Genomic DNA, 24,621 nt, shown 5'->3' with positions numbered 1-24,621 from the left:
CTCCGACACTGGGGCCCCTTCGAGAAGAGCAGCGAGAACAAGCAAAGAGCGCGGTCAGCTGAGCAGCGTGACCCCCGGCTCTGCAGGCCTTTGCTGAGCCAGGCGAAACCTTCTAATCTGCCATTGTGAACTTACTGGAATTGGGCGCTCAGCCATTGTTTGATTCCCATTGTGGTTAAGTATATGTTTTTATTTCACTGAACTGAATCAAGTATGGTTGTCTCATTGTTTAAAAATGCCTCTGATGTTGTCAGAATTGTATTGATTTGGATTATATATTTAGTTTTGTTGGCGTAGAGTATCCAAAAACTGAAAGATAAGCACTACTGTCCAAAACATTAAAAGTAAAAAGTATTTGGTAAAATACTTGTCTGTCAAGTGATACTGATGAAAGCACCAAAAATTACATAATCAGACACACCAAAATACAAACTTATGTGGAAACTTTTGGTATTTTAAATATCAAAATGAACATAAGCTATATAAATAACTCAACAAAACAATAATGATCAAAACATCAGGAAAAAAAAAGCACATTGATGTAATTTAGATACATACAGGACAAACGTGGTTTGATTTGATTGATAAAATAAGAACAAATCAGGCCTCATAAAAACCTGTGACTGGATTGGAGGGCTCTGAGTCTGACACAAAAATCAATTAATCGCATAATAAATTAAAATGAGCTCAATCATTTCCCTTGGCTATTTGGCTAGTTTTTGAACGGAATTTTTTTATATATAAATAAGACGGACATGATGATCCATCTTATTTATGGTTTTATGGTATTTAATGAAATTCTATTAATGTTTTGAGATGTTCATTTCGGATTATTAAAATATCAGTTGTCTTTTGTCAGTTTATTGGTTTCTGAAAGGATGAAGGAAGGTTGTGTAATTATCAATATATTACTAAAATATCGCCTCAAAACAACAGTATTATCGTTTGTCTCAATAATTACCGTTACAATTTATCGTCCGGCACAGATTTTTAATTGTGACAGGCCTACATTTGCAGTAAATAATTTAAACTAGCCATTTTGTTTAAAGTGCCCTCGCACAAACCGTGTCGGTGAATCTCGGTGGAAAGAGTAATATATCTTAATCTCGTCTGATTCAGGAGATCCCGCGTCAGCCTGAGAGGGTTGGTCACGCGGGTCACGTGACTTGACAGGAACAGAAGCGATGGAGAAAAGCTAAGGAAGGTGAGCCGTTTCTAAACATGTTTCACCATCTATCATTGGGAATATCGCCACGCTATGACATTTATCTGTTGTGTACCATCAATACGTGATACAGTCCTCAGTTCGGCGTCAAACACTTACACATAAATCTGTTTATTTTCTGCCAGAGCAGTGCTAAAGTTCTATTAGCTCTCTTGCTAGTTGCTAACTGATGCTAGTTAGCTTTGCTGCTGCAAAATGCTCTTCTTCTGTGGCGGTTGCTGGAAAAATATCCAATAAAGACGCTTTTCTTGACTTTATCTGGTATTTTAAATGACGCTTTTCTTGTTATATTTGCATGTCAAAGGGAGATACTGAAACATTCAGCGATAGCATCGTATTTTCTCTGCTTCTGCATCATCAACTCATTCAACTGTTATGTTTTATCAGAAGTTTTATGTCCAAATAATTAGTTTTATGCGAGTTAAATAATTAGCATCTTTACAGCTGACATTATGATTTTATTTAGTTCACCTTTAGTTCACCTTTTCGTTTTTTAATTTATTGAAACCTGTGAGAAGATGGAGCCCACAAAAAATACTCAATTAAAAATATTTTAGCAGTTGCAGTGAATGTTGCCAAACATGAAAATGTTTTTATTCAGTCAAGAAGTTAATGTTAAAAACAGCTGCAAAAGCTTTGCCTTGGAAAAAAGAGAACAATCTTAAATTATTTTTTCAAATTAAACATTTAAATTCTAAAATTAATGTTTAAATTATTTCTATCAAAATTAGTTGACATTTGGTAAACAGATAGTTGGAATACTGTAAAGTCTATTTGTTATCTGGTAAATCAAATACGGTTTTGTTTTACCAACACTGTTCCATCTATGTCAATGATGGAAAAAAGATGGCATTCTGAGTTTGTTTATTGTATTTCAGCTGAAATTTTTTATATTTTTACCCATAATATTGTATAAATCTGTTTTTGAAGCAAAGCAGGTTAATTTTTATAAATTCATAACATTGGAGAAGACGATTCAAAATTAAATGAACAAACGTAAAAACGAAAAACACTTTTGCTGTCCTATTATTGATGAAAATAGTCAACTGATCAGCCCTACACTGTATTGAGGTACAATTATTTTTTTAGATGCATCTTTTGCCACAAACGATCAAGTGTTTGCTAAATTATTGCTAAATTATTGCTCTTTAGGAAAGAAAAAGCTTTTTTTATTATTATTTATTAAAAATCTGTAGAATGTGCTAATTTTTTAAATGTATTTAGTCATCAGAATAATCAATTATTAATACAATAACTGGTTTTAATGTGAGCTTTTTGTTTCCCAGGACTTTGCCCTGGCAGTGGCTTCCTCTCTATCCAGAGCGAGTGTGGAATGGCAGCAGTTTGGCAGCAGGTTTTGGCAGTGGACGCAAGGTAAGACGCAGCCACGCATCTGACGACCAGGAAGTGCATTTTTTTAGTTACAATTGTCTGCGCCTGTGTCGCCTCTTTTCCCTCTGCAGGTATAATGCTTACCGCACGCCTACCTTCCCACAGTTCCGAACTCAGTACATCCGCCGACGCAGCCAGCTGCTCAGAGAGAACGCCAAGTGTGGCTTTGAGCCAGGGCTGCGCAGGCAGTACCTGAAGCTGCGCAGTCAGCTGTTGGCCCTGCGCTACGGGCCGCTGTCTGAGCAGAGCAGCTTCAGGGCCAGCAGCGTGCGTAGCTCCCGTACCACGCTGGACCGCATGGAGGTCAGACTCAATGAAACGGGACAGTAGGGAAGAGAGGATAGGGAGAAATGTGGTTGGAGATGGGATTTAAAACACGCAAGTCAAAGCCATGCAGCAAATTTGTTGCTGTGCATCAAGCTGAGCAGCTTGGTTGAAATGGCTGGCGCTAGTAAGAAGATGTAGTTTTGATCATACTTTAGGGATGGGTACTTTAGAAATAAAATCAACATTTTATTAGTTTTTTTTTTTACAACACATCTGATATTCTCTTTTAAAAATAAATTACAAATGACAGAAAATATTTTCAAAAAGTGGCGTTTTTGTTTTTGTTATCCCTTCTGTAAGTTGTACAATGGAATATGAGGGCTAGGCTGCAATTATTTTTGTGTATTTACAAGAATATATTCAGAATATTAGCAGAATTAAGACATAATTTACCAGAAGAACGTCTTAAAATTCTTCTTCTTAAAATTAACACGATCTGACGTGGCCACTTCAGTCCGGGTGGAGTTTTAAATACTCAATTATTGCACAGTTGTTTCAGACTTTATTACTGATAATAATTCAATGTGTTACAAGATAAAAACATTTTCTTTTCTGTGAACCAAAGTATAACTTCAGAAGATGCTCAAAGTTCCTCTTTTCACTTTTTTTGTTAGTTTTCGTGTTGTCGTTCTCATAAAATTACTACTTTATTCTGCTAATATTAGGACTTTATTCTTGTATTTCTATTATGTTTTTCTTGTAATAAAATTTTCCTCAGTGTATCATAAGCCTGGAGGGCCACCAAGCTTTACTTGTCTCCCCACCAGGCTTAGCATTATTTATTTATTTTTTTAATGATTGTCTTTTTTAAAGTTTGTATATTTGCTGTATAGGTATTAATCTTCCAGTCTTCCAAACACTGTTAAGTGATATTTTCAAATTTAAACACGTTTTACTTCAGAAACGAGCTGGCTGCCTCCCCAAGCACCCGGAGAAACAGACTTAGCAGATTTCTTTGGTTTCTTCTGAATATTATGACCTATTCTCATAAATAAAATACACATATAGACCTGGTCCTAATATTTCATTATAAAGTTAACCTAAATTAAAGTCCAAATAAATAGAATCTGTAAAGAACGCTTGTAAAACAAAATGGCGGCAGTGGGCGTGCTGACTTCACAACCACGGAGTGCTTTAGTGAAAGAAAAACAGATTTTCCACAAGTTAACTTAAAAAGATCAAGTTGATTTATTGCCCAGTCCTGCAAGATATTAAATATATTTGTTTATTTGTAAATATATAATTTATAAACAGCTGATTTATGGTTATTCGAAGAACTTTTCCAGTCTTCACGTTGACTCATCCCTTTGAGATTCTCTCTCTGCTGCTGTTGTGTTTGTCTGCAGGACTTTGAGGAGGACCCCCGCGCTCAGGGGGCCCGTGGTCACCGCCGGTCCGTCAGCCGAGGCTCCTACCAGCTGCAGGCCCAGATGAACAGAGCCGTCTACGACGAGAGGCAAGAACATTATTGATTCTTCTCACAATTAAACCGTCACATTCTGCAGATTTTCCATTTAACTACTTGAGCCTTTTCTTTACGATATTAGAAATACATTAAGAGATCATTTTATTTTATGTTTTTGAGGAACAAAAAAAGCATTTTGTTGTCCAAAATGTCACAATGTAGCATTCCTTTGGAGAATTTGGGTCTAATTAAAAAGTCCAACTTGAGGAGTTTTGGGTAAAACATATTTAGATAAAGATGCTTTTATATTAAATGTGAAATTCACGTCGATTTTTTTTGTTCAGTTTTGGCTTAATTGTTGCTTTGAATATGGCTGAGGTTTTTTTAAATTTTCGGCCATTTGTTTAATCAATTACTAAATTAGTTGATTACTTCAATAATTAGTCTAATCTAATCTGTTTGACTAAATTCCTACCCAAACCCCAGAAATTTTAAATTAATTTTAGAATTTTTTTTTTCTTTTTAAAAATGTTTGAAAAGTTAAAAAATTTGCAACATAAAACTAAAAAATTTTGATATTAATTTCAGAAGCTATTGAGAAAAATGTCTTGGAAATTTCCATGTTAGAAAAGCAGAGAATTGTTCATGGGGAAATTTGCACAAATTGTGTACGATTCTAAAAACATTTCTGGGATTAATTTCAAATTTTCTGAAATTTTCCGAGCAAATTTTTGACTTCTCAAACTATTATTTATAAGAAACTTTAGAGATTTTATTGGCAAAAATTAACTTCCCCTCTCACCCCCCCATCTATAATGTCAATAATACCTCGTCATACATTTATATGCTATTTATTATTTTTTATGTGTTTTTGCCCCAGGCCCCCGGGCAGCTTGGTGCCCACCTCGGTGGCAGAGGCAAGCCGTGCCATGGCAGGTGACACAACCCTGAGTGAAAACTACGCGTTCGCTGGCATGCACCACATATTTGACCAACACGTTGACTCTGCTGGTACGTAAATCGACCTCTAAACATGCTAAATCGTTCATACAAACATATTTTTCACGTAGTCTTTTCTCCTGCTTTATCGAAGTCCCACGGTTGCAGTTTGCGAATGACGACAAGCACCTCCTGGCCTGCTGCTCGTTGGACGGCACCCTGTCCATCATGGCGCTGTCGCCGCCTCCTCCGAGCGTGAAGCTGACCCTGAAGGGTCACGGTGGCCCCGTCACGGACTTCGCCTGGTCTCTAAGCAACGACATCATCGTGTCGACGTCGCTGGACGGGACGCTGCGGATCTGGAACACGGAGGACGGTCGGTGCATTCGGGAAGTCAGAGACCCGGAGTCGAGCGAGTTGCTCTGCTGCACCTTCCAGCCGATGAACAACAACCTCACTGTGGTGAGTTCCTCCGGCTGAAACCACGTCATAAATTTGTCTGTTGATTTATTGATTGTCCTTTCAAAAGCCACTTTACTGCTTAAACAGATTTATTGTAGGAAATTACGCATAAAAATATTCTTACTTAATCAAAAAAGATTGTATTTTAATGAGGTTTGGCTCCTTCAACTCATCATAAGTGATGTTTTCTGTAAGAAGTTTGGTGACACAAACACTAAATTCACAAAACCGTAACTTAGTTTTCACAAATGTAACTTTATTGTTTAAGTTATCTTTATTTAAGAAGTTAAATGGTAATCTTTTGTGTGTTTTGGGCTTAAATTTAAATAATAATGGTCTTTTTTTAAGTTTCAAAAAGTGTTGAATTTAATTAGCATCATACAGGGTTTCCCCCAGTGTATTATAAGCCTGGCGGGCCTCCAGACTTTGTTGTGCCCCCACCAGGCTTAGCATTGCTTATTTATTAGATTTTTTTTATGTTTGCATTTTGTTAAGATTTTATAGTTTGTGTTCAGATATTAATATTTCAATAAAACATAATTATCAAGTGATATTTTCAAATTTCCTGTCAACTTTAAAAAAAATTTTAACTCAGAAACACGTCGGGCCTCTGGATGAGTGACTGCCTAAGCGCCCAAGTCCTTTTTGGAAATCAAATTTGTATTCAGACCTCTCCAAAAACTCGAGCTTTCGAGACAAACGAATTAGAGTCTGATTCAAGACTCTAATCCTGCTTTGGTCTGAATATTCTCGCAGCAAGCAGCTTTTATTTTCTTTTCTTCCAAATGTTTCCTGCGTGTGAAGTTTATTGATAATCATTGCATGCAGAAGGAAGCCCTTTACCTTGTTGTAAATGCCTGAACATTGATGAAAATTTCACTATTAAATGTCAGCGCTTGTAACCGGGATTATAGCTGTAGATATTTTTGAACGATTTTATTTTTAACCTTTTTCTTTGCAATGATGAATTATCTCCCTGAGGAAGCTGTTATGTAAAATAAGAGTTGTTTACGTTGTTTACGGCAACTGTGAAGATAAAAATTAGCCGCAGCGGGCCATAAAGATGCTAATTTATTTCTTTTACCATATAAAACATGCGGAAAGCAATTCTAAATATGCAATCTTTTAAAATAATAATAATCTGAAAATAATGTTAGATGTATAAGGAAAAGGATTAGGGCCACCGGAAAAACAACAAAAAATAACTTTAATCTCAAAATTCTGAGAAAGGAATCTCCAATTCTGAAATTCTGAAATCTCAGAAATTCTGAGATTAAACCAGAATCTGATGCAAAAAAGTCAGAATTCTTTTTTTTCAGTGGCCTTAATTCTTTTCTGTAATTCTAGGCTCCAAGAAGCCTGACTTTTTTTATTTGTAGCATCTTATTTAGCCTAACAAGCAAAAGTTACTGGATGTTTTTGGTGCTATCAAGTTAAAATTAAAGCAAACGTTGTGACTGATAAAAGATAAATTGTTTGTGTTGTTGGTTAGGTTTTTCATTTTAAGACAGTTTTAATTTACTAAGAAATTTGCACTAGAAACCAAACCACTTGGTCAGATTTTGTGTTTTGCAGAAGATCGCTATTTTTTTTAAACATTTTTTTATTTTTCTGTCTCATAGCAGTCACAATACAATGACAGTTTCAACAAATATGTAAAGTAATATTTTATTGTAAAAGTAACATACAGCAGCTTTACTCCTGATTAATCGCAGCGCTAATCTGATTAAACACCAGCTGAAACATTTCTATGTTTCTAGTCGCAGTAGATCTGGTGTAGATCACTTCTGAGTGTTGGTGTCTGCGCTCCCCGCCGTCCTGATGAAGCTGTTCTCGCTCGGTGTCGTGTTCCAGGTGGGAAACAGCAAGCACCACCTGCAGGTGGTGAACATCTCCACTGGGAAGAAGGTGAAGGGGGGCTCCAGTAAGCTGACAGGCCGCGTGCTGTCTCTCTCCTTTGATGCTCCGGGGAGGATCCTGTGGGCTGGCGACGACCGCGGCAGCATCTTCTCCTTCCTATTCGACATGGCAACAGGTACAGGCCCGAGTGTCCGCATTACAAATTCTAATCAGCTTTTCCCAGAATAATGAGCAGCAGCTGCCGGTTGCGTTTCTGTCCGTCTCCCTCCTCTGTCCCTCCAGGGAAGCTGACCAAAGCCAAGCGGCTGGTGGTGAACGAGGGCAGCTCCATCTGCAGCATCTCCGCTCGCTCCTGGATCAGCCGCGAGGCCAGAGACCCGTCCCTGCTGGTCAACGCCTGCGTCAACAAGCTGCTGCTCTACAGGTGAGCTTCGTTTGTTAGCAGCTTCTTTACTCATTGCTGTTCCTGTCTTAAGAGTTTTGGAAAATGAAACATTTTTGTTATTTGGTCATAAAATGCTACATAATGTTTGATTAAAAGCTTAAATTTAAATGTTTGGTTTGGGGAGATTCTTTTTTTTTAGCATTGGTTTTAATTCCAAAGTCTGGTCCTGGAAAAGTTTGAAAACTTTCCTTGAAAATGCTTAAATTTTCTGGGAAATTACTCTCCAATTTTATCAGCAATTAGACACCAGAATGTATCTTTTTTTTACTGAATTTGAACCATATTTACAGACAGATATGTTTTTAATCTTAAATTCAGCATGTTTTTATATATTTTTGGCTTAATTACTGCTCCAAGAATCTTTTTTTAGAAAATTACTTGAGCTAAAAATGACTAAATTAATTAACAATTATTTTAGTAACTGATTGTGTTTAAAGCAATTAATCACTTCAGCACTAATTTTAGTTTAGCTTGTTTCTCTTATAGCATCACCAAATATTATTAGTAATAGTGAACTTTTTAATTTCTTAAGTCTGGCCCAGGAAAAGTTTGAAAACTTTCCTTGAAAAATGCCTGGTTTTTTTGTGTGAAAATGCTTTTCAAAGCTGTAAATATTCAGCTGCATCTCATTTATTGAAACCGTTTCCTAATTTCAGGGTTGTGGACAACGAAGGGACACTGCAGCTGAAGAGAAACTTCCCCATCCAGCACGGATCGCAGCACGTCCACAGCATTTTCTGCCCCCTCATGTCTTTCAGACAAGGGGCCTGTGTGGGTAAGAAGTCCTGCAGCTCCCACTCTGGTGGGCTTTGTGCTCCTGCTGGGGTCTCTTAGCGTACCTGCTGCGACATCTGAATCAAAAATGAGACCAAACTGCACAGCGAGCTGCAGGCCATGCAGTGCAGAGAAGGAAGAAAGACAGAAATCTAAAATAGCACCAGGCTGCTTACGGATTGAAAGGAAATATCCAGAATTAGAAAATTACAGCAACAAGGCGGCCTGTTTTTCTGCAGCACGTTGCAGACATGCTCCCAGCATCCCCACGTTTCTCTTTTATCTCCTATTTTTTATTTCACAACAAGCCGCACCGGCGTCTGGATCAGACTTGGGTTTCCCAATCACCAGAAAGGTTAAAAATATCTAAACTAAAATAGAGAAAAATTATTGTTTCTGTCAGAGACGATGGTACCTGGTGCTTTTCACACTCACTTGAATGTTTTAAATGCCATACTTTACTGAATAACACTGACACAGCTTTTTTTAGTTTGAAATAAATAGTTTTAAGACATAATTCTGTAGGGAAGTTTAAATTCAGTCGTCGGGTATCTAATTGTCGCAAATTTGAAATTGAATGTTGCTTGTTCAAAAGTAGAGTTTTCAATAATCCAAAAACTTCTCAGACAGACTTAAATAAATCTCCACCCATCTTTGATATCATTTAGTCAAATGTAATGAAAAAATCTAACATTTAGTCATATTTCTACTTCCAAGTTGCATTATGACGCCTCGTCGAGCCATAAACAAGCTTCAGGGAAACCTGAAGGTGGATGTTTGACGAGTTTTCAGAAATGTTCTGTATCGTTGAGATCAGGACATTCAGCGAGTAAAATGGCTTCCATAGGGCAGTTCTGATCATTTAAGGCATCGTTTGTCATTTATCGTAATAAAAATCATCATAAATTCCAATTAATGATGTTTAAAACCCCACAAAAATGTTATTTATCAATAAGTGTCAATGGATTTGCAAATATGATTAAGTGGAATGGATGTGTTCACTTTAGTGACTGGTTTTTTAAAGAGCGGTATTTGTGTGTGTGTCACTTTTATTGTTGTCACAATAATAGTACCACAAAATATCCTGGTAAGACTCTGTGCTCTGAGACAAAAACACAAAATCTCAACTCAAACTTGCTAAAAACATCTAGATTTAAACAGGATTTATTTCCTGTCATTTTCACTACAATTAAAAATAATGGAGGAGAAAACGTAATCTGTTTTATACTTTCTTGCACTGAATGTGGCCAGTTCATTGTTTTCTATCTTCATCAAAGCTGCAATAACTTTTATATAAAAAATGTTTTTAGAATATTTGTTAAATATGTTGTGACAGTTCAATATGAGAAGTCAGAATTAATGCACAGCTCCCGGTCAAAAACAACCAATCAGAGCCAGCCTGTTGCAATAACCAATAAATCAATTAATCGTGATAAATTAAAACAAATTAAATAATTTCAACTTGTAGAATTTAGTAGTTTTCTCGTTTCTCTGTTTCTACCAAAAACTGGACGACAGAAATTTTTAGTTTGGTGTTTTAGTACTTTTTTTTTTTAGCTTACGTAGACTTTATAATTCATTTTATTTGCTTTTTTTTGTTTTGTTTATGTTCCAGTGTTAAATGTTTGTGAGAAAATAAAGTTTATTAATCTTTGAGAACATGTTCTTACATCAACATTTTAGTACTTTAAAATTGTCTCTAAATAACAATATTATTGTTTATCACAATAATTTCTGGAACAGTTTATCATCCAGCAAAATTTGTTACTATGACAAGCCTAGCTGTCACTCATCCTCATGTACTCGCTGCTAAATGAGCTAATGACATAGAAACAACTTTCAGGAAAACCGTATATTTACCGTCATCGGTGCTAACTAGCATGATCTGTAGTTTCATCCAAGCGTCAAACCTCTTTCTTCTGTCCTTAACTCTCTGCGTCCCAGTGACCGGCAGCGAGGACGGCTGCGTCTACTTCTTCGACGTCGAGCGCAACACCAAGGCCATCGTCAACAAGCTGCAGGGTCACGGCGGCCCGGTGCTGGACGTGAGCTTCAACTGCGACGAGAGTCTGCTGGCGTCCGCCGACTCCACCGGCATGGTCATCGTCTGGAGGAGAGAGCAGAAATGAAAAACCCGAGACAAGCTTCCATCCACTACATATGAACATGTATGAATGAAAACCAGCCTGCTGCTCTTTACCGTCCGTGTAGGTCTTCACTGGAATGTATCAAACATCTAAAGTAGTGAAACTAAAGTGCAATCAGATAGAGCCTCTTCCTGCGTGGGAGGGAGGAGTCCGTCCTCCTGCAGCTGGAACCGACTTCACCACCATGCATGCGTCATGGCTCACCTCCAGCCAGCGTGAAGAGGACGCCGTGTAATCTTACTGGAAAAAGCAACACTTTATATCACACTGATGTTCCCTCCGGCGTAGCTCCCTCACTATTTATGTAACTGTTATTCAAGCAGCGTAATCAAGTGTTGTTTGCTCTCAGTCGCCTGTTTGCCTTTGAGACCATGTGCATGAAACAAGCAGGTCGTTCATCACTAAATGTTGCCGTGTTTCTCAGTGTGTTTGTTCGTATGTGTGTGGTGATTCAGATAATTTATTTAACACAATAAATGGCTGCGTTGTGACTCATCTGTGTCAAATGTTTTAAATAATTTGAAATATCGGAGGAGGGTGCATGTTGAAAATATTTGTGGAGATCAGCAGGGGCGTCCAGACTTTTTGTCACGTGGGATAAAGTCAACAAGTCAAAATTAAAAAAAGAATTAAATAAAAATTTTAAATCGAGCAAATGAAGTTGCCTTTTGTTTAAGATTTTTTTTTAATTTAGATCCAAAATAATTTTGAATATTTTCTTTATTACTTGTTTTTCAAATAATTTTAGGATTAGTTGAACAAATTTATTCTCTATTTCAAGTCACTTTCCTTCCAAATGCTTTGTAGGATTAAAAAAACAAACAAACATGGTTCTTATTCTAAAAATTTTAAAAGACAAATATTTTCTTTCATTTTTAATATTTTTTCATTGTCAGAAATTTATCTTACTAATTATTTTACCCTGATAAAAAAAAAGCTCATTCTTGGGCTGCAGTTTGGGGCCACAAAAAAAAATCAACCGACGGGCCACAAGTGGCCCCTGAGCCACCCTTTGGACACCCCTGATTTAAACATTGGATTTCCTTCAACAGACTTCACTTGTAAGCATAATCTGGAAATGTTATTTAACGTTGAGATTGAATCTATTCCAGAAACTTAAAGGGACAGTAATGTAATGCATATATATCTTTTAATTTTAAATTATTTTTTTATTTATTTATTTTATGAAATCAAACGTATACAACATTTTTAGAAAATAAAAGTGATGTATAGTTTAAGACTTGACTTAAAAGAGACTTTGCAATTTAAGGCCTTGAAATTGGGCCTCTGTCTCTTTAAGAAGCTCCTGCTCCTCCCAAGGTGCTGCGTCATTAAACCCTTAAAGGAGCAGTGTTATTAATTTTTCATAACATGGAAAACACATAATACAGAATGTTGATTTATCTGAATAAATCAACAGTTATTTGATTTTATAGCAAAATCAAGTAACTGTTGCCTTCAGCAGCTATAAAAATGTAAATATCGGACATGACTAAAGTAATTTCACTTCACACATGTAAAGCCTTGAAATTGGGCCACTGTCTCTTTAAGAAGCTCATACTCCTCCCTCTATCAAAAATTAACACTTTACCAGCGTTTAACTTGTTGCATTTCCTTTAGAAATCTTTGTCACTGTTATACTAATGTAAAGGACTGAAGCCATTTTTATTATCTTAGTGATCAATAATTTTGATGATTAATTAGAGTATTAGCCTTTGCTAGAAAGGGTATACTCTTGTGCTGATAAAGCTTACACTATTAGCAATATTACTGTTGTTAGCAAGGCTAGTACACTCTTGCTAGCTAGCACCAGTATGTTAGCAGCTATATTAGCAGAAGTTATTGGGTCTGGTTCCTGCAGTGGAAAGGGAGAGAGGAGAAAAACTAGATAGCTAGCTAAAAAGAAAAGCTAACTAAGGAAAAACACAAGCTAGCTAACTAGCTTAAAAGCCTGTTTTTTGTTTTTTTGTGTTTTGTTTTGCGTTGATCATGATTAAATGCTAGTTTATTGCTAGTTTTATTGTTTCGTCTTCATTATTGGATCATTTCTGTAACAAATGCGATGCTAATCCTTCTGTGCAATAAAAACTTGGTAATTTTAGTTTCTTTTATCCTTTTCTGATGTGATCCAGGTCTTTGAAATGTTTCAGATTTAAATTGGTGAAAGCCTGGATATGTTATGCTATTAAATAAATCAAATTATCTCTGTGAATATAATATTTTAGCATCACAATATTTTCTGAAGAGAGTTGGGAGTCATAGAGATGGAGCTAAAAGAATGTCTCATTATTTGTTTGTGATCCAAAACCTTAGGTCTACTGAAGCCATAAAAGTGATGCATTGGTGTTGCATTGCCAGAATAATGCATTGATGATACTCCAGAGATTATTCTTGTATTTACAGTATGTACAGTTTTCAGGAGGAAAAAAAAAAGATTTAAAAATTTATTTTGCATGCATGGAAACTGTAACCTTCACTGATTTTATTATTATTTAATACTCTGCATGTTAATGTTTCTGCATCCACGTTACCAGCAGTAATGGTCAAATTCATTATTTTAAATTTTATGATGAAACTGACTTGACTTTCTAGAATAATGCCAGCTAAAGATGAAAGTTTCAGGTTGTCAGAGTTCACAGTTATTTGAAGATTTCAAAATGGCAGGAAAACTTATACTAGGTCAACAGAAAAATTTCTTTTTAAATATACAGCAGGTGTGTTTTCCCTAATGGGTAAGATGGCCTTTTTGTTGTGATGGGGAAGAGGGAAGCAGACTAAAAATAAGCAGTCAAAGATGAGGAGGCAGACGCGATGCAACCTGTCAAACCTGGAATATTTTGAGGCTTCTGCTCACAATGGAAACATCTCTGACATGCACAGCCTCAGAGCTCCAAGGCAGACAATAGAAATTAGCTTACATTCATTTTTGAAATATAAGCTAATTATTTTTTTTGTGCAATTATACAATCATCCACTGTCTGGATTTCAATCAGACTCTAATTAGGGTAAAAACATGTTATATTCTTCCATCATATCCATTTTATCTTAACATAATTATTCAGCACAGTTTCTTACATAAGGTTTTATGAATGCTTTTACCTCAACTGGCATTCAGCATCATATAGCTTTATTTTGTTTCATACCTGAAATTATGTGTTTTAATCAATGAAAACATTTATAAGGTACACAAAGGATGGACGTCTTGTTACAGTCAGAGTTTTGAATCTGTGTGAGATGTATGAGTCTGGAGAGAAAATATAATGGTTAGTTTTCACCTTTTTGTTTCCATTTAAGCCGTTTTAGAGACTATAAACCAGAATTTGTAGACTAACTTCTTGGGGGTATTTCCAAAAAAACAGAGTTAGTTGTCACCTAATCCATTTGATTATGTTTCAAATGTAATTAGTATTAAGATTCAAATGATAAAGAAAAATTTTGAGTTTATAAACCTGAAACTTCTCATTGTTATTATTGGATTAATTAATTTCCTACTGTTGCTTCTACAGAAATGCATTGAAGAAATAAAACTTGTTGCAACAGCAGGTTGAAACAAGTTAGTCTGACTTAGTTGCTTTAAAACTTTATGAATTTCTCTTATTGTATTATTCTACATCCCTCCTGTAATCCACCAAAAACATCACAATCTCATAGTCTTTGTTATTGCCTAAAAGAAGATGTTGTGTTTATGTTTCGGCAATTTACAAGCGGATCAATATTTGAAAGCATATTTAAAACCTACAGTGCCTCTTAAAAGTATAAAAAAATATTTAAAGTGTGCTTTTTTAGAAATATGTGACAGATTGACTCATAATAAAGGAAGTTTTAACCTTTTTTTTCTGATAAACTAAAGATTTATGACATGATTCCCTTGCGTAAATTCAGACGGAACCAATAGTTTCAGAAAACACATAATTAGCAAAAAGATTTTGTAATTTAACAATAAATCAATACCATGTGTTCTGTTAAAACAAAAACAATCAAAGTTTATAGTAAAATTGTTAAAGCGTCTAAAAGAGAAACATCTGCAAACCTAGAGAGAGCATAAATCATAAAATCAGACAACAGTAACCTGTAGAGATCAATAAATAAGGTGGGAAAATCTAGCAATAATACAAGTTTAGATACTAAAACTGAATTTTTTGTTTACATAAACCCCAAAATTATGTTCAAGTAAGAGTCGCAGAACTTCAACATGTTTTTAGTCAATAAAAGTAAAAAAGTAGCCGCCCAATAAATTACTTAAATATTATTTGGTAAAAACTCGACTCAAATACTGAGTAATTGATTAATAATTTAATATTTAAAATTATCTTCAGATGGACCAAGATATAAAGCTATGTGGACATTTTTGTACTTTAAGGACTGAAATGTAAATAATGTAATGTAAATCATTACAAAATATAATCATTATTTTGTAATGATTAATTACTAAATTAAAAAAATAGACCAAAGTTTTTTTCCAATTAATTTCTTTCTATATAAAACTAACACAAACTGGAGGTGTGAGTCTGTGTTTGGTCAAAACAATCTTCATTCAGAGTAGGAATATTTTATAATAAAGCTACTCAACAAAAAAGTTAAATGTACAGTGTAGTAAAAAATTATTGCTAATGGTAAAATTTTTCCAATAAGTTTCTCAAGTCAATATAACTAGTTACTGATCCCAAAACATCTGAATCAGCCAACTATTTGATTCAACACATAAAGATGCTTCTGAGAGCTGAAAATGGAGACCACTGGTTTAAATCCATGTGTTAAAATGGCCTAGTCAAAGTTCTGGTGTTTAAGGCAATTTTGTGGCCTTAAATGACAGATAATGTTTGCAGACACTTCTGAGCTACTTTGAGAAGAAGTTGGTAGAAACATGCCTGCTGTCATTGCAGCAAGTTGTGATTCCTTAAAACTGCAGTACGCCACTTTAATAAAAAATATAAATGTAAAAAATATATACATTTTATATTTATAAAAATATTTTTTACATATTTGTTGTAACTGTCACTATGTTACGAGACAATCTATGAAAAAATTCCAGCTCCTCTTCCTTCTCCCTGTGTGGCGCTGCTCAACCCAGCACAGCCTGTTATGAATGATAATTTTAGTGATAATGGTGAATGAATAGTTTTCTTGTACTAGTAGGTTGTTTCCCCACCTTGAGGCCATTTAGCAGCGCATGTACTGGAATGATTCACAGCTCTAAGACTACAATACAAGAAAAACATCGATTTGTTTTCCTTGCTCACGTCTTTACATGTCAATAAAATAACAATTTAAATGACATAAAATACATAAAAACACTGCAGTGATACATCCGGTGACGTCAACCGCTACAAGAAATCTTTGACAATAACTCTTTGAAAAATTGAATTAAAGAGTTACAACATTTAATTTCCCTTTGGGATCAACAAAGTATTTTTGAGTTTGAATAAATGGTGCTATTCGCATATTGACCGGCGCTAAAACCCCACTCCTGGCTCTGATTGGTTGCTTTTTGTCGAGAGCTGTGCATTTCTTCAGGCAGCACAGAGATTGGATAGAGCAGATTAAGCTTTTCATAGATTATGTGTCTCATAGCAAACTGTCATGACAGTAACAATTTTTTTTATAAAAGCTAAGTATTGACATTGGATAACTGTTTACGTATTTTGTTAACTGTAAAAACAATTAAAACCATTTATTGTTTTCATCTCAGTGTATCACATAAAATCCCAGTAAAACATGTCAAAGTTTGTGGTTTCCACATGACTAGGATGTGTTCACACTGCTGCCAGAAGTGACCCAATTCTGATTTTTATTATTTGTTTTGCTTCAATGCGACCTGAATCTGACATTTTCATGACGGTCAGATTTTTTTCTGATGCGATCCAGGCTACTGGGACACCCGATACGTATCGTATTGTCGCCAGTCCGACCTGAACGTCACTGACACTCGACCAACGTCACTATTCTGCGCCCTGATGCGCGCCAGCGGGAAGAATAAGAACAACAATGGCGGACCATGATGAGGATTAAGTTGTTAATAACCTGACTGCGGTCGCACAACAACTTTAAAATCGTAAGCTTTGCTTCATCATTCGGATCCATGTTTACTTCCGCAAACACCGAGCGTTCCTCCTTCTTCTTCTTCGTTTTATGGCGGTTAGCAAAACGCTGAGCGCGCCCTCTACTGCGCATGCGGGACACTAGCAGACCGATTATAGTTTACACTTGAGTCGCATATATTTGGAAGTGTGAACGACCACGGCAAAAAATAAATAAATAAAATAAAATTCGAAATTGGGTCGCTTCATACTGCAGTGTGAACGCAGCCTAAATGTGAAAATGTTCTAGGGATGTGAGCAGTTACGTGATTTTTCTGCACTGGAAATAAATGACAGGTAATTTTAGATCAGACGTTAAGTGTTAGTTAGAGCTAATGTCAAAACATTTCCACAAAGGATGTAATTTGCGTCACCGAGTCGGTCGCGTCTCGGTCCAGGCAGGTCATGACTCAGAATGCATCAAAAGTAGAGTCTTTATTGATGAGTGGGCCAAAAGAACCACCTCAATTAAACTTTACAGTTACAGAATATCATCTCGCAAAAGAGTGCCAGACGTAAAAATTATGGACCTCACTTTGCCTTTTCCGTATCAACATCTGTACAAGTTGTAATACCCGGTCTGGAACCTATGAAATGCAGTGGAATGCATGCTAGAACAGTAGGCTGTGCAAGTGTCCACATTTAAAAGATTGACTGCACATTAATATCTCTATGCCTAACGCACTGAAGGTCAGACATTTGCATTACATGAATCTTAATTTGGAGAAACAATTCAGTGCAGACTGAGCCGGGATCCACACAGCAGCCTGATTTCGCTTTGATTTTCCAAACACACCGTGATCCAGACAATCAAATGATGGCATTTATGCTGAAATATAAGAGGGCCTGGTAACATTCGAGTTTCTTTCATGGCGCGTCTTCTTTTGCGTTGTATTCTGGTGAAAGCATACAGTAACAGTACAGTACTTTAAAACATTCCCAAGACCATCATTTGCTAATAAATATACATTTGCTATTTTTTTTAAAACTGATGTAATATACGTACATCGTTCAAGTCATTAAATCCTATGCCCTGTTTGTAATATACAAGTGCCCCTTTTTTAATCGTATCCCCCGATATTTCACATTTTTTGCACATTAGCATAAAAAAAAATCATACCACAGTTTCAGTTGCAGAAATTCATTTAAAGAATAAATTTCCATATGACGGCAGCTGAATTTTGCAGGATTTAGACAACAAAGTGTGGCTGCCTTCATTTTGACTCAGTATTACTGAAACCTATTCTATCATCATTTCTCCTGTCAGTCTCGTTCTGCCTCTCTCTCCCTTTTTGCTCACACACACACACACCCTCTCACACACACTCACACGCGCACAAATGCTATAGAAAAACACACAAGCAGGAATGTACATTCCTGTACAGTCTATACAATAAGAAATCAAGTCATATTTCAAAATAGTGTCATCTGCTTTAACATGTATTGTTTACAAATAAAGCAAAACAGGCATTTTTTTTTTTAATTGTATGATACAAAGAAACCTGACACGCCCTAAGTCCAAAAAAATCAAGCATGTTTGGGGGGGCTTCTGCGTTCACAACAGCTATTTAAATGTATCCAAGGGTATCAGGTCCGCTTAATATTCTGCAGTCTTCTTTGAATTACATGAAACCTTTGAGTTCTTTGATGTGTTTCAGAGTTAGCATCGCTCTGATCAACACTTTCTATTCACAGTCCACGGCACATTTCTTCAAGGGCCGTTTTTATCCGTTTAGGGCCTTATGTGACACAAACTAGTTCTCTGGGCCGTGTCCGTCTGAAATAAGGCAACGTTATTTTGAAAATGGCATCTGTCACACCTAATTGGAGTGGTGATTGTTGTGATCTTTCCAAGCTATCAGTCATACATCAGAAGTACACGTCGCCAAAAGTTTTGCCAGGGGTTTCTGAGCGCCCCTGTTCGGACCATTTTCACCTCACGGGACATTCTTCAAAACAATCCAGGATTTGGTAGCAAAACTTTGATTTCGTTGTGTAAAACAACAAATTACACGCCAACACTTAAGAGGAAGTGCACTGAATCCCCTCTGCTCTCTCTGAATCTGAAACCTGGACCCTAATTTTCTCTCACATGATGCAGTAGGCCTCATCCTGGGGCAGATGTTGTTTAGTCCTCCAGTAGGTGGGGAGGTGGGCTCGCATCACTTTCCTCAGGTCCTCATTGAGCAGGAGACAGAAGATGGGGTTGACGCCGGCCTGGGCAAAGCTCATCCACACCGTGATGGAGAGGTACCTGTGAGGGATGGTGCAGGACTGGACGAACACCCTCCAGAAGCAGGCCACGATATATGGCGCCCAGAGGACGAGGAAGAGCAGGGTGATGGTGTAGAACATCCTGCCCAGCCTGCGCTCTGACCGGACCTCCTCCATCCCAAGCAGGCGCCGGTGCTGATTGTGTAAATTCTGCCTGATGCCCAACAGAGTCGGGGGCATGGGGCCACGACCGAACCCCGCGATCCAGTTGGCTGCGGCTTGGCCTGTCGCTCCGGGACCGTGAAAGGTCCAGTTCTGGCTGATAGCCGGCACCAGTTGGACCGGTTTCATCTTGCGGTGCCTGTACTCAAAGAGCAGGAGCTTGGCGTAGAATCCGTGAGTGGCCAGGACGACCACGGCCAGCATCAGCATGAAGCCCAGGGTGTCGTTGTTCTTCAGGTGGCGGTGTTCAAAAATGCACTGGTCTTCGTCACGGATGAACTCGTAAGTTCCCACGTTGAAGACGGGAGGGAACGCCATGGCGACGGCCAAGGTCCACACCATGCAGATGATGGCGGCGCAGGTCCAGATGGTCATGCGTTTGGCGTAGAAGCGGTGGTGGGCGATGGCGAGGTACCGAGTGACAGCCACACAAAACAGCATGAAGGCAGCGTGAAAGCAAAACAGAACAGACATGAAAGCCACAACTTTGCAACTCAATTTGCTGTAAGGCCAGTCCGAGCTGTTGTGGACGGAAACCAGCACGAAGGGGAAGCAAGCGGCAGAGCGGACCGCATCGGCCAGGCACAGGTCCAGGAGAAAGAAGTAGGGGGCCTTGTGGAGTGTCCGGTCTCGCAGCACTAGCATAGACACCAAGAGGTTTCCCACGAGGCTGACACAGATGATCAGCCCCAAGAAGACCAGCTTAAAGTAGGCAGAAACATCTGTGGCAGAGAGACCTCCACTGCTGCCATCACTGCTGCCATCACTGCTGCTGCTACTGCTGCCACCTTTGGCCGGTCCGCTCTGGGAAGCCAGCACGGCCAGTAAACTGCCAGGGCCATCGATGGCGAAGCTCTGGTTCGACATTCTATCACCTTCCAAGAGAGCCTGCCTGATCCGGGCCCTTGAGAAAACAGCTATTATCCTCCTGTCGCCGCCGTCGTCGTCGTCTCCCCTTGGTCTCTACAAGGAGAGGCCGAGCGGATCTTCCCTACGCGACAGAATCATCTCTGTTCTTTGTCCACGGCTTCAGCGCCTGAGAACAGAGACACACATTTCCGAGGTTTAAACTAAAAGGGAAACAAGATGTCTGACCTGCGTGTTGGTGAACTCAGTGGATACAAAACACACAAGTGTCGTGTTGGACGACACGGCTCTGAAATCTCTGCCTTCCTGTTTCCCTAACGCTGGGATCAGATCAGCAGCTCTACAGCATGCCAGCTCCTTGGCTCTCTCAGTAATTACCTAGCCCGTTGCTAAGATACTACAGCTCACATACTTTGTGCAAGTGTGGGTGTTTGAGTGAATGCATGGGGGTGTACAGGGATGGAGGGCGGGTGGAAACGATGAGGTGGGGGGGGAGGTGGAGCAGACACAGCATAACCAACCCTGGGCATGTCCAACAAACAGAGATGTTGTAAATGAGCAAAAGGACATTTTATGCTTTCCCCTGCACTCCTCCATTTGTGTGCAGAGGAGCAGGATCTGTAGCATTCGTAGCAGAGAGCAAATATGGGGATGTAGCAGCAGAGCAGGGGCAGCCATTTGGGTTTTTTTTTTCTTTGACTCTGCGTCTGTGTGAAGTGTGCCGCCTCACTCAACAGGAGGCGATAAAGTGATAGTGATAAAGCAATGACAATTCAACAAGCCAAATCCGAACCAATTTTATATCTTTATATGTCCACATATTTACATCTACAGATATAAATATTGCGGGTGGGGATGACAACAATGCACAGGGACTCTGGTTTGGGTGGGCCTTAGTCAATGTAGGCCACGGACATAAAATCTACTCCCTCCAGCTCTCATCTTTAAACAAAATTAGAAAGCAAATAATTTCACCTGATTAAATGGCTGCCAGCCCAGCAAGGCCTGAAACACAGGGTGGAGTGAAAAACAGATGAACAGGTGTCAAAATCACCTCTGCTGGGTGTTTTTTTTTCTCCCCTCTCCTCCTTTTTCATATGTGCATGTTTGAAACGGACATGAATGATAACCTACCTTTCATTTCCTCATTGTATTTTTGTCTCCTCTTAAAAAAACACGCACCAAAAAAAAAAAAAGAAAAAAAAAAAACAGGATCCCAGTCGCTTTGTTTCACTGCTCGTCAAATCGAGAGAAAGACACATAATAAAGCTTCATAACCCCCGATGTGCTCAGCAACACCTGTTATGCATAAATCCATCCAAAAGAGCGACATGGAATAAACATGAGAAGCTGCAGAAAACCAATAGCAATAATCAACAGCTGATCCAGAATGAGGGGGATGTGTTTAAATAATAACAACAATAAATAATAATAACAATAAAACCCACCGCCACCCTTTTTACAGGGGAGGGATGGAGGGATGTGTTCATTTGAATATCATCCGAGAGAACAGATTTTGCGTTGCATCACGTCGCTGGGATGGATGGCATCTGTTTTTCTCTGATCATGTATTTCCAATTGATGTCAGAATCTCGACGCTCAGAATAACCCACCCACCACCGCCGGGGAGGAGAAAAAGACCGCGGATCCCCTAAATAAAACGTCTTGGCGTGCACAATGGCTACTGGCAGCAGGACAATTAGTCCACCCAGACAACAGCCTCGGTACGCCTCGGTTTCCCATCTTTCGGTCAAAGAAACACCGTTTAAAACGAGCGAGGCGAAAAGCGATGCATCTGCCGCTGATCTGTCGGTGTGCAGTCTTTGTTTTGCTGCCGTGGCGAAGGTGGGCTACATCTTAATGGTCCGTAATAAAAGCCTCCATGACAGATGGAATATATGAGGAAAAACCGGAGCCCAAAACAAAATCCAGCCGAGGTTTTTATATTTATATATAAATATGAAAACGAAGCGATGGTTTAACCTCGGAGACGCTGCGCTTCGAAATCACCTTTAGGATTTCAGCAAATAAGGTAAAAAGGCGAAGGAAAACAGCGCGGCCAGGATCAGGCGAATTATTCCTGAATAATCCCAATTATGGCTGCTGGCGAGGAGGCAGCTCGCACATTCGCGGAAAGCGTCGGTTTTATTCGGAGGGAGAGAGAGAGAGAAAGAGAGAGAGAGGGAGAGAGAGAGAGAAAGAGAGAGAGAGGGAGAGAGGGGGAGAAAGAGGGAGAGGGGAGGCAGACCTGCTGTGCGGTGTTGTGGGCCACGACTGAAAAAGCCTCTCAGGGATCCGGGAGGCTGAGGCTGTTTTCTACCGCATGGACACAGAGAGGAGCTCCAGCTCCAGAACCGGGCCGGATGGACGCGCCGCACAGGCCGTCAATATGACGGGAACATGGAGGAGGAACCTGCGGCACATTCAGCCAGACATGTCTGCAATCTATCAGACTAACGTCTCAGAAAGCTTCTGGAAAAAATAGGATGTGTATAAGATTAACGTCTGAAGATTTTTTGAAAAAAAAAAATAAAATTCTGAGTTTGAAAAGTGGAAAAACTTACTAGAAAAAAATCTGAAAGTTTTAGAGTAATCTCAGAAATTTTCTTGGACATTTCTGAGGTTGAAAAGTAAAAAAATTGCTAGAAAAAAGTCAAAGTTTTTTCTTAAAAAAAATTCTGAGCTCAATCTAAAAGTTTCAGAGTTTAATGTAAATTAAGTTCTCCTTTATTTTCCTAATATGCCGTTGAGGTAGAAAGAGACTCTGGTTCTGTGAAGAAGAAATGGACCCGGTTCCTTTTTAGGACCCTGTGAAACCCGTTTTGTCCTCCAAGTATGATTTTGATGAGGGAAAACATTATAACATGAGATAAAGCTGAAAACAGTGGATTTCACATGATGCTGCACCTTTAATTGTTTTATTTGTTTGTATCGAATATCTGTGAACTGGACTGCAAATGTTTGAAGAGTTTAATGCATGTTGGACTTTAAATCGTTTAAAAAAAACCCAAAACATTAAAGAAAAAATCACAAAGTAATCTGTTTTTTGCGTTTTCCTTAGAAACTTGTTTTGAGACACCAAACGTCGACGTTTTATCTTTATACATACGTTTGTAAAGATAATTTTTATGTGAAAAGGCCAACACAAAAGTGGCAAACAATTGTAGAAAGAAAATTACACATAATTCAAAATATCCGATCATGATTGTTATTGAAAATGAAGAAGAAAAAAATAAGATTTAGTCACACCAAACATCTAAAAATGATAATGTTGTGTGAAAGTATAACTCAGATCTCAGTTGTCTAGACAGTTTTTATTCACTGTTGATCAAGTTTATCCATTTTATTCTGAAGTCAATTGAGTGAATGCATTTTTACTACTTTTCCGACAAAAATGTCTATTGATTTTTCTGCAAAAGTATAAAAAAGGTGAGCTAGTTAATAATTTTATTTAAAGGCCAAACACACTAATAATCCAAAAATGGATTAAATTAGCACCATTGTATGACTGAAATAATAAACTGAACAAACAAGAGGACAATAAAAGCCCCTGTAGCATCAGTTGTTTGTTTTTTTTAATAATCTGAAGCCGTCTATAACATTTCAGATTATAATCCTGGTTGGTTTTTCAGCCTTCATATCCGTCTCTCAGCCTACAAAGCCTGAGGCGCTGCAGGATACTATGACTTCAATGCAATGTGTGACCTTTGGCTTTCTTCTGCAGCTCATGTTGCAGTTTGTGTTCAGAAAGTGGAGTGCACTCTGCAGATGCTAGCGTTATTTTAAAAGTGACTCCAGTTTATTCTGCTCTGCACAACAATGCCACGTCTCTGCATTAAGCCAAAAGAACCTATTTTGAAAAACAGATGAAGGCAATAAGGTCAGACAAGAGGGGATTGGATCAACTTTAATTTTGGGACAATTCAAAAACGTTCACCACTTCAAACATTAGATTTTGTGCTTAAAGTCATTTGTGAGGCTCACAAAACAGTTGTACAGTTTGGTGCAACAACATCGAGGGTTTACTGGCATGAATCAACAGGAACTCCCGTCATCGATATCACTTCTGGCTCCAATTTTTTCCTTAAGCTGACATCATTTACTAGTGAGTGAGGCAAAGTCGTTCTCATGCACTTTACAAACAAAACTCTATTTCAAGATTTTGTGCCACACTGAAGACGTAACACTCCACAACTTAAAATCAAAAAGTCGCCAACGACGTGGACCATTTTAAAACGTAACTTTCTGGCAGCTGGTTGCTGCCA

The 24,621-nt window shown here is 38.2% G+C and overlaps 2 protein-coding genes across 3 annotated transcripts; one reads left to right on the top strand and one right to left on the bottom strand.

The window, feature by feature from the left end:
- Positions 1–1,123: 1,123 nt before the first annotated feature.
- wdr13 (WD repeat domain 13) lies at positions 1,124–11,467 on the top strand. The gene is made up of 10 exons (XM_055045825.1): positions 1,124–1,204; positions 2,512–2,599; positions 2,689–2,920; positions 4,291–4,400; positions 5,230–5,360; positions 5,443–5,750; positions 7,605–7,785; positions 7,893–8,034; positions 8,712–8,830; positions 10,774–11,467. The coding sequence occupies exons 2-10, from the start codon at positions 2,559–2,561 to the stop codon at positions 10,956–10,958; spliced, it is 1,449 nt and encodes a 482-aa protein (XP_054901800.1). The 5' UTR covers positions 1,124–1,204; positions 2,512–2,558; the 3' UTR covers positions 10,959–11,467.
- A 6,006-nt stretch (positions 11,468–17,473) lies between these two features.
- On the bottom strand, positions 17,474–22,493 carry gpr173 (G protein-coupled receptor 173). Of its 2 annotated transcripts, XM_055046433.1 has the most exons (3): positions 21,491–22,493; positions 21,332–21,361; positions 17,474–20,525 (listed from the first exon to the last, which is right to left on the bottom strand). In XM_055046433.1, the coding sequence occupies exon 3, from the start codon at positions 20,354–20,356 to the stop codon at positions 19,142–19,144; it is 1,215 nt and encodes a 404-aa protein (XP_054902408.1). In that variant the 5' UTR covers positions 20,357–20,525; positions 21,332–21,361; positions 21,491–22,493; the 3' UTR covers positions 17,474–19,141. The 2 variants fall into 2 exon arrangements, with proteins under 2 accessions (XP_054902408.1, XP_054902407.1); XM_055046432.1 differs by lacking the exon at positions 21,332–21,361.
- Between the last annotated feature and the right edge of the window lie 2,128 nt (positions 22,494–24,621).

The sequence above is a fragment of the Poeciliopsis prolifica genome, unplaced genomic scaffold (assembly GCF_027474105.1).
Source record: "Poeciliopsis prolifica strain line A6 unplaced genomic scaffold, Auburn_PproV2 SCAFFOLD023, whole genome shotgun sequence".
Taxonomy (NCBI): domain Eukaryota; kingdom Metazoa; phylum Chordata; class Actinopteri; order Cyprinodontiformes; family Poeciliidae; genus Poeciliopsis; species Poeciliopsis prolifica.
Note: the sequence above shows the minus strand (reverse complement) of the source record. Positions and strands in the feature narration are given on the sequence as shown.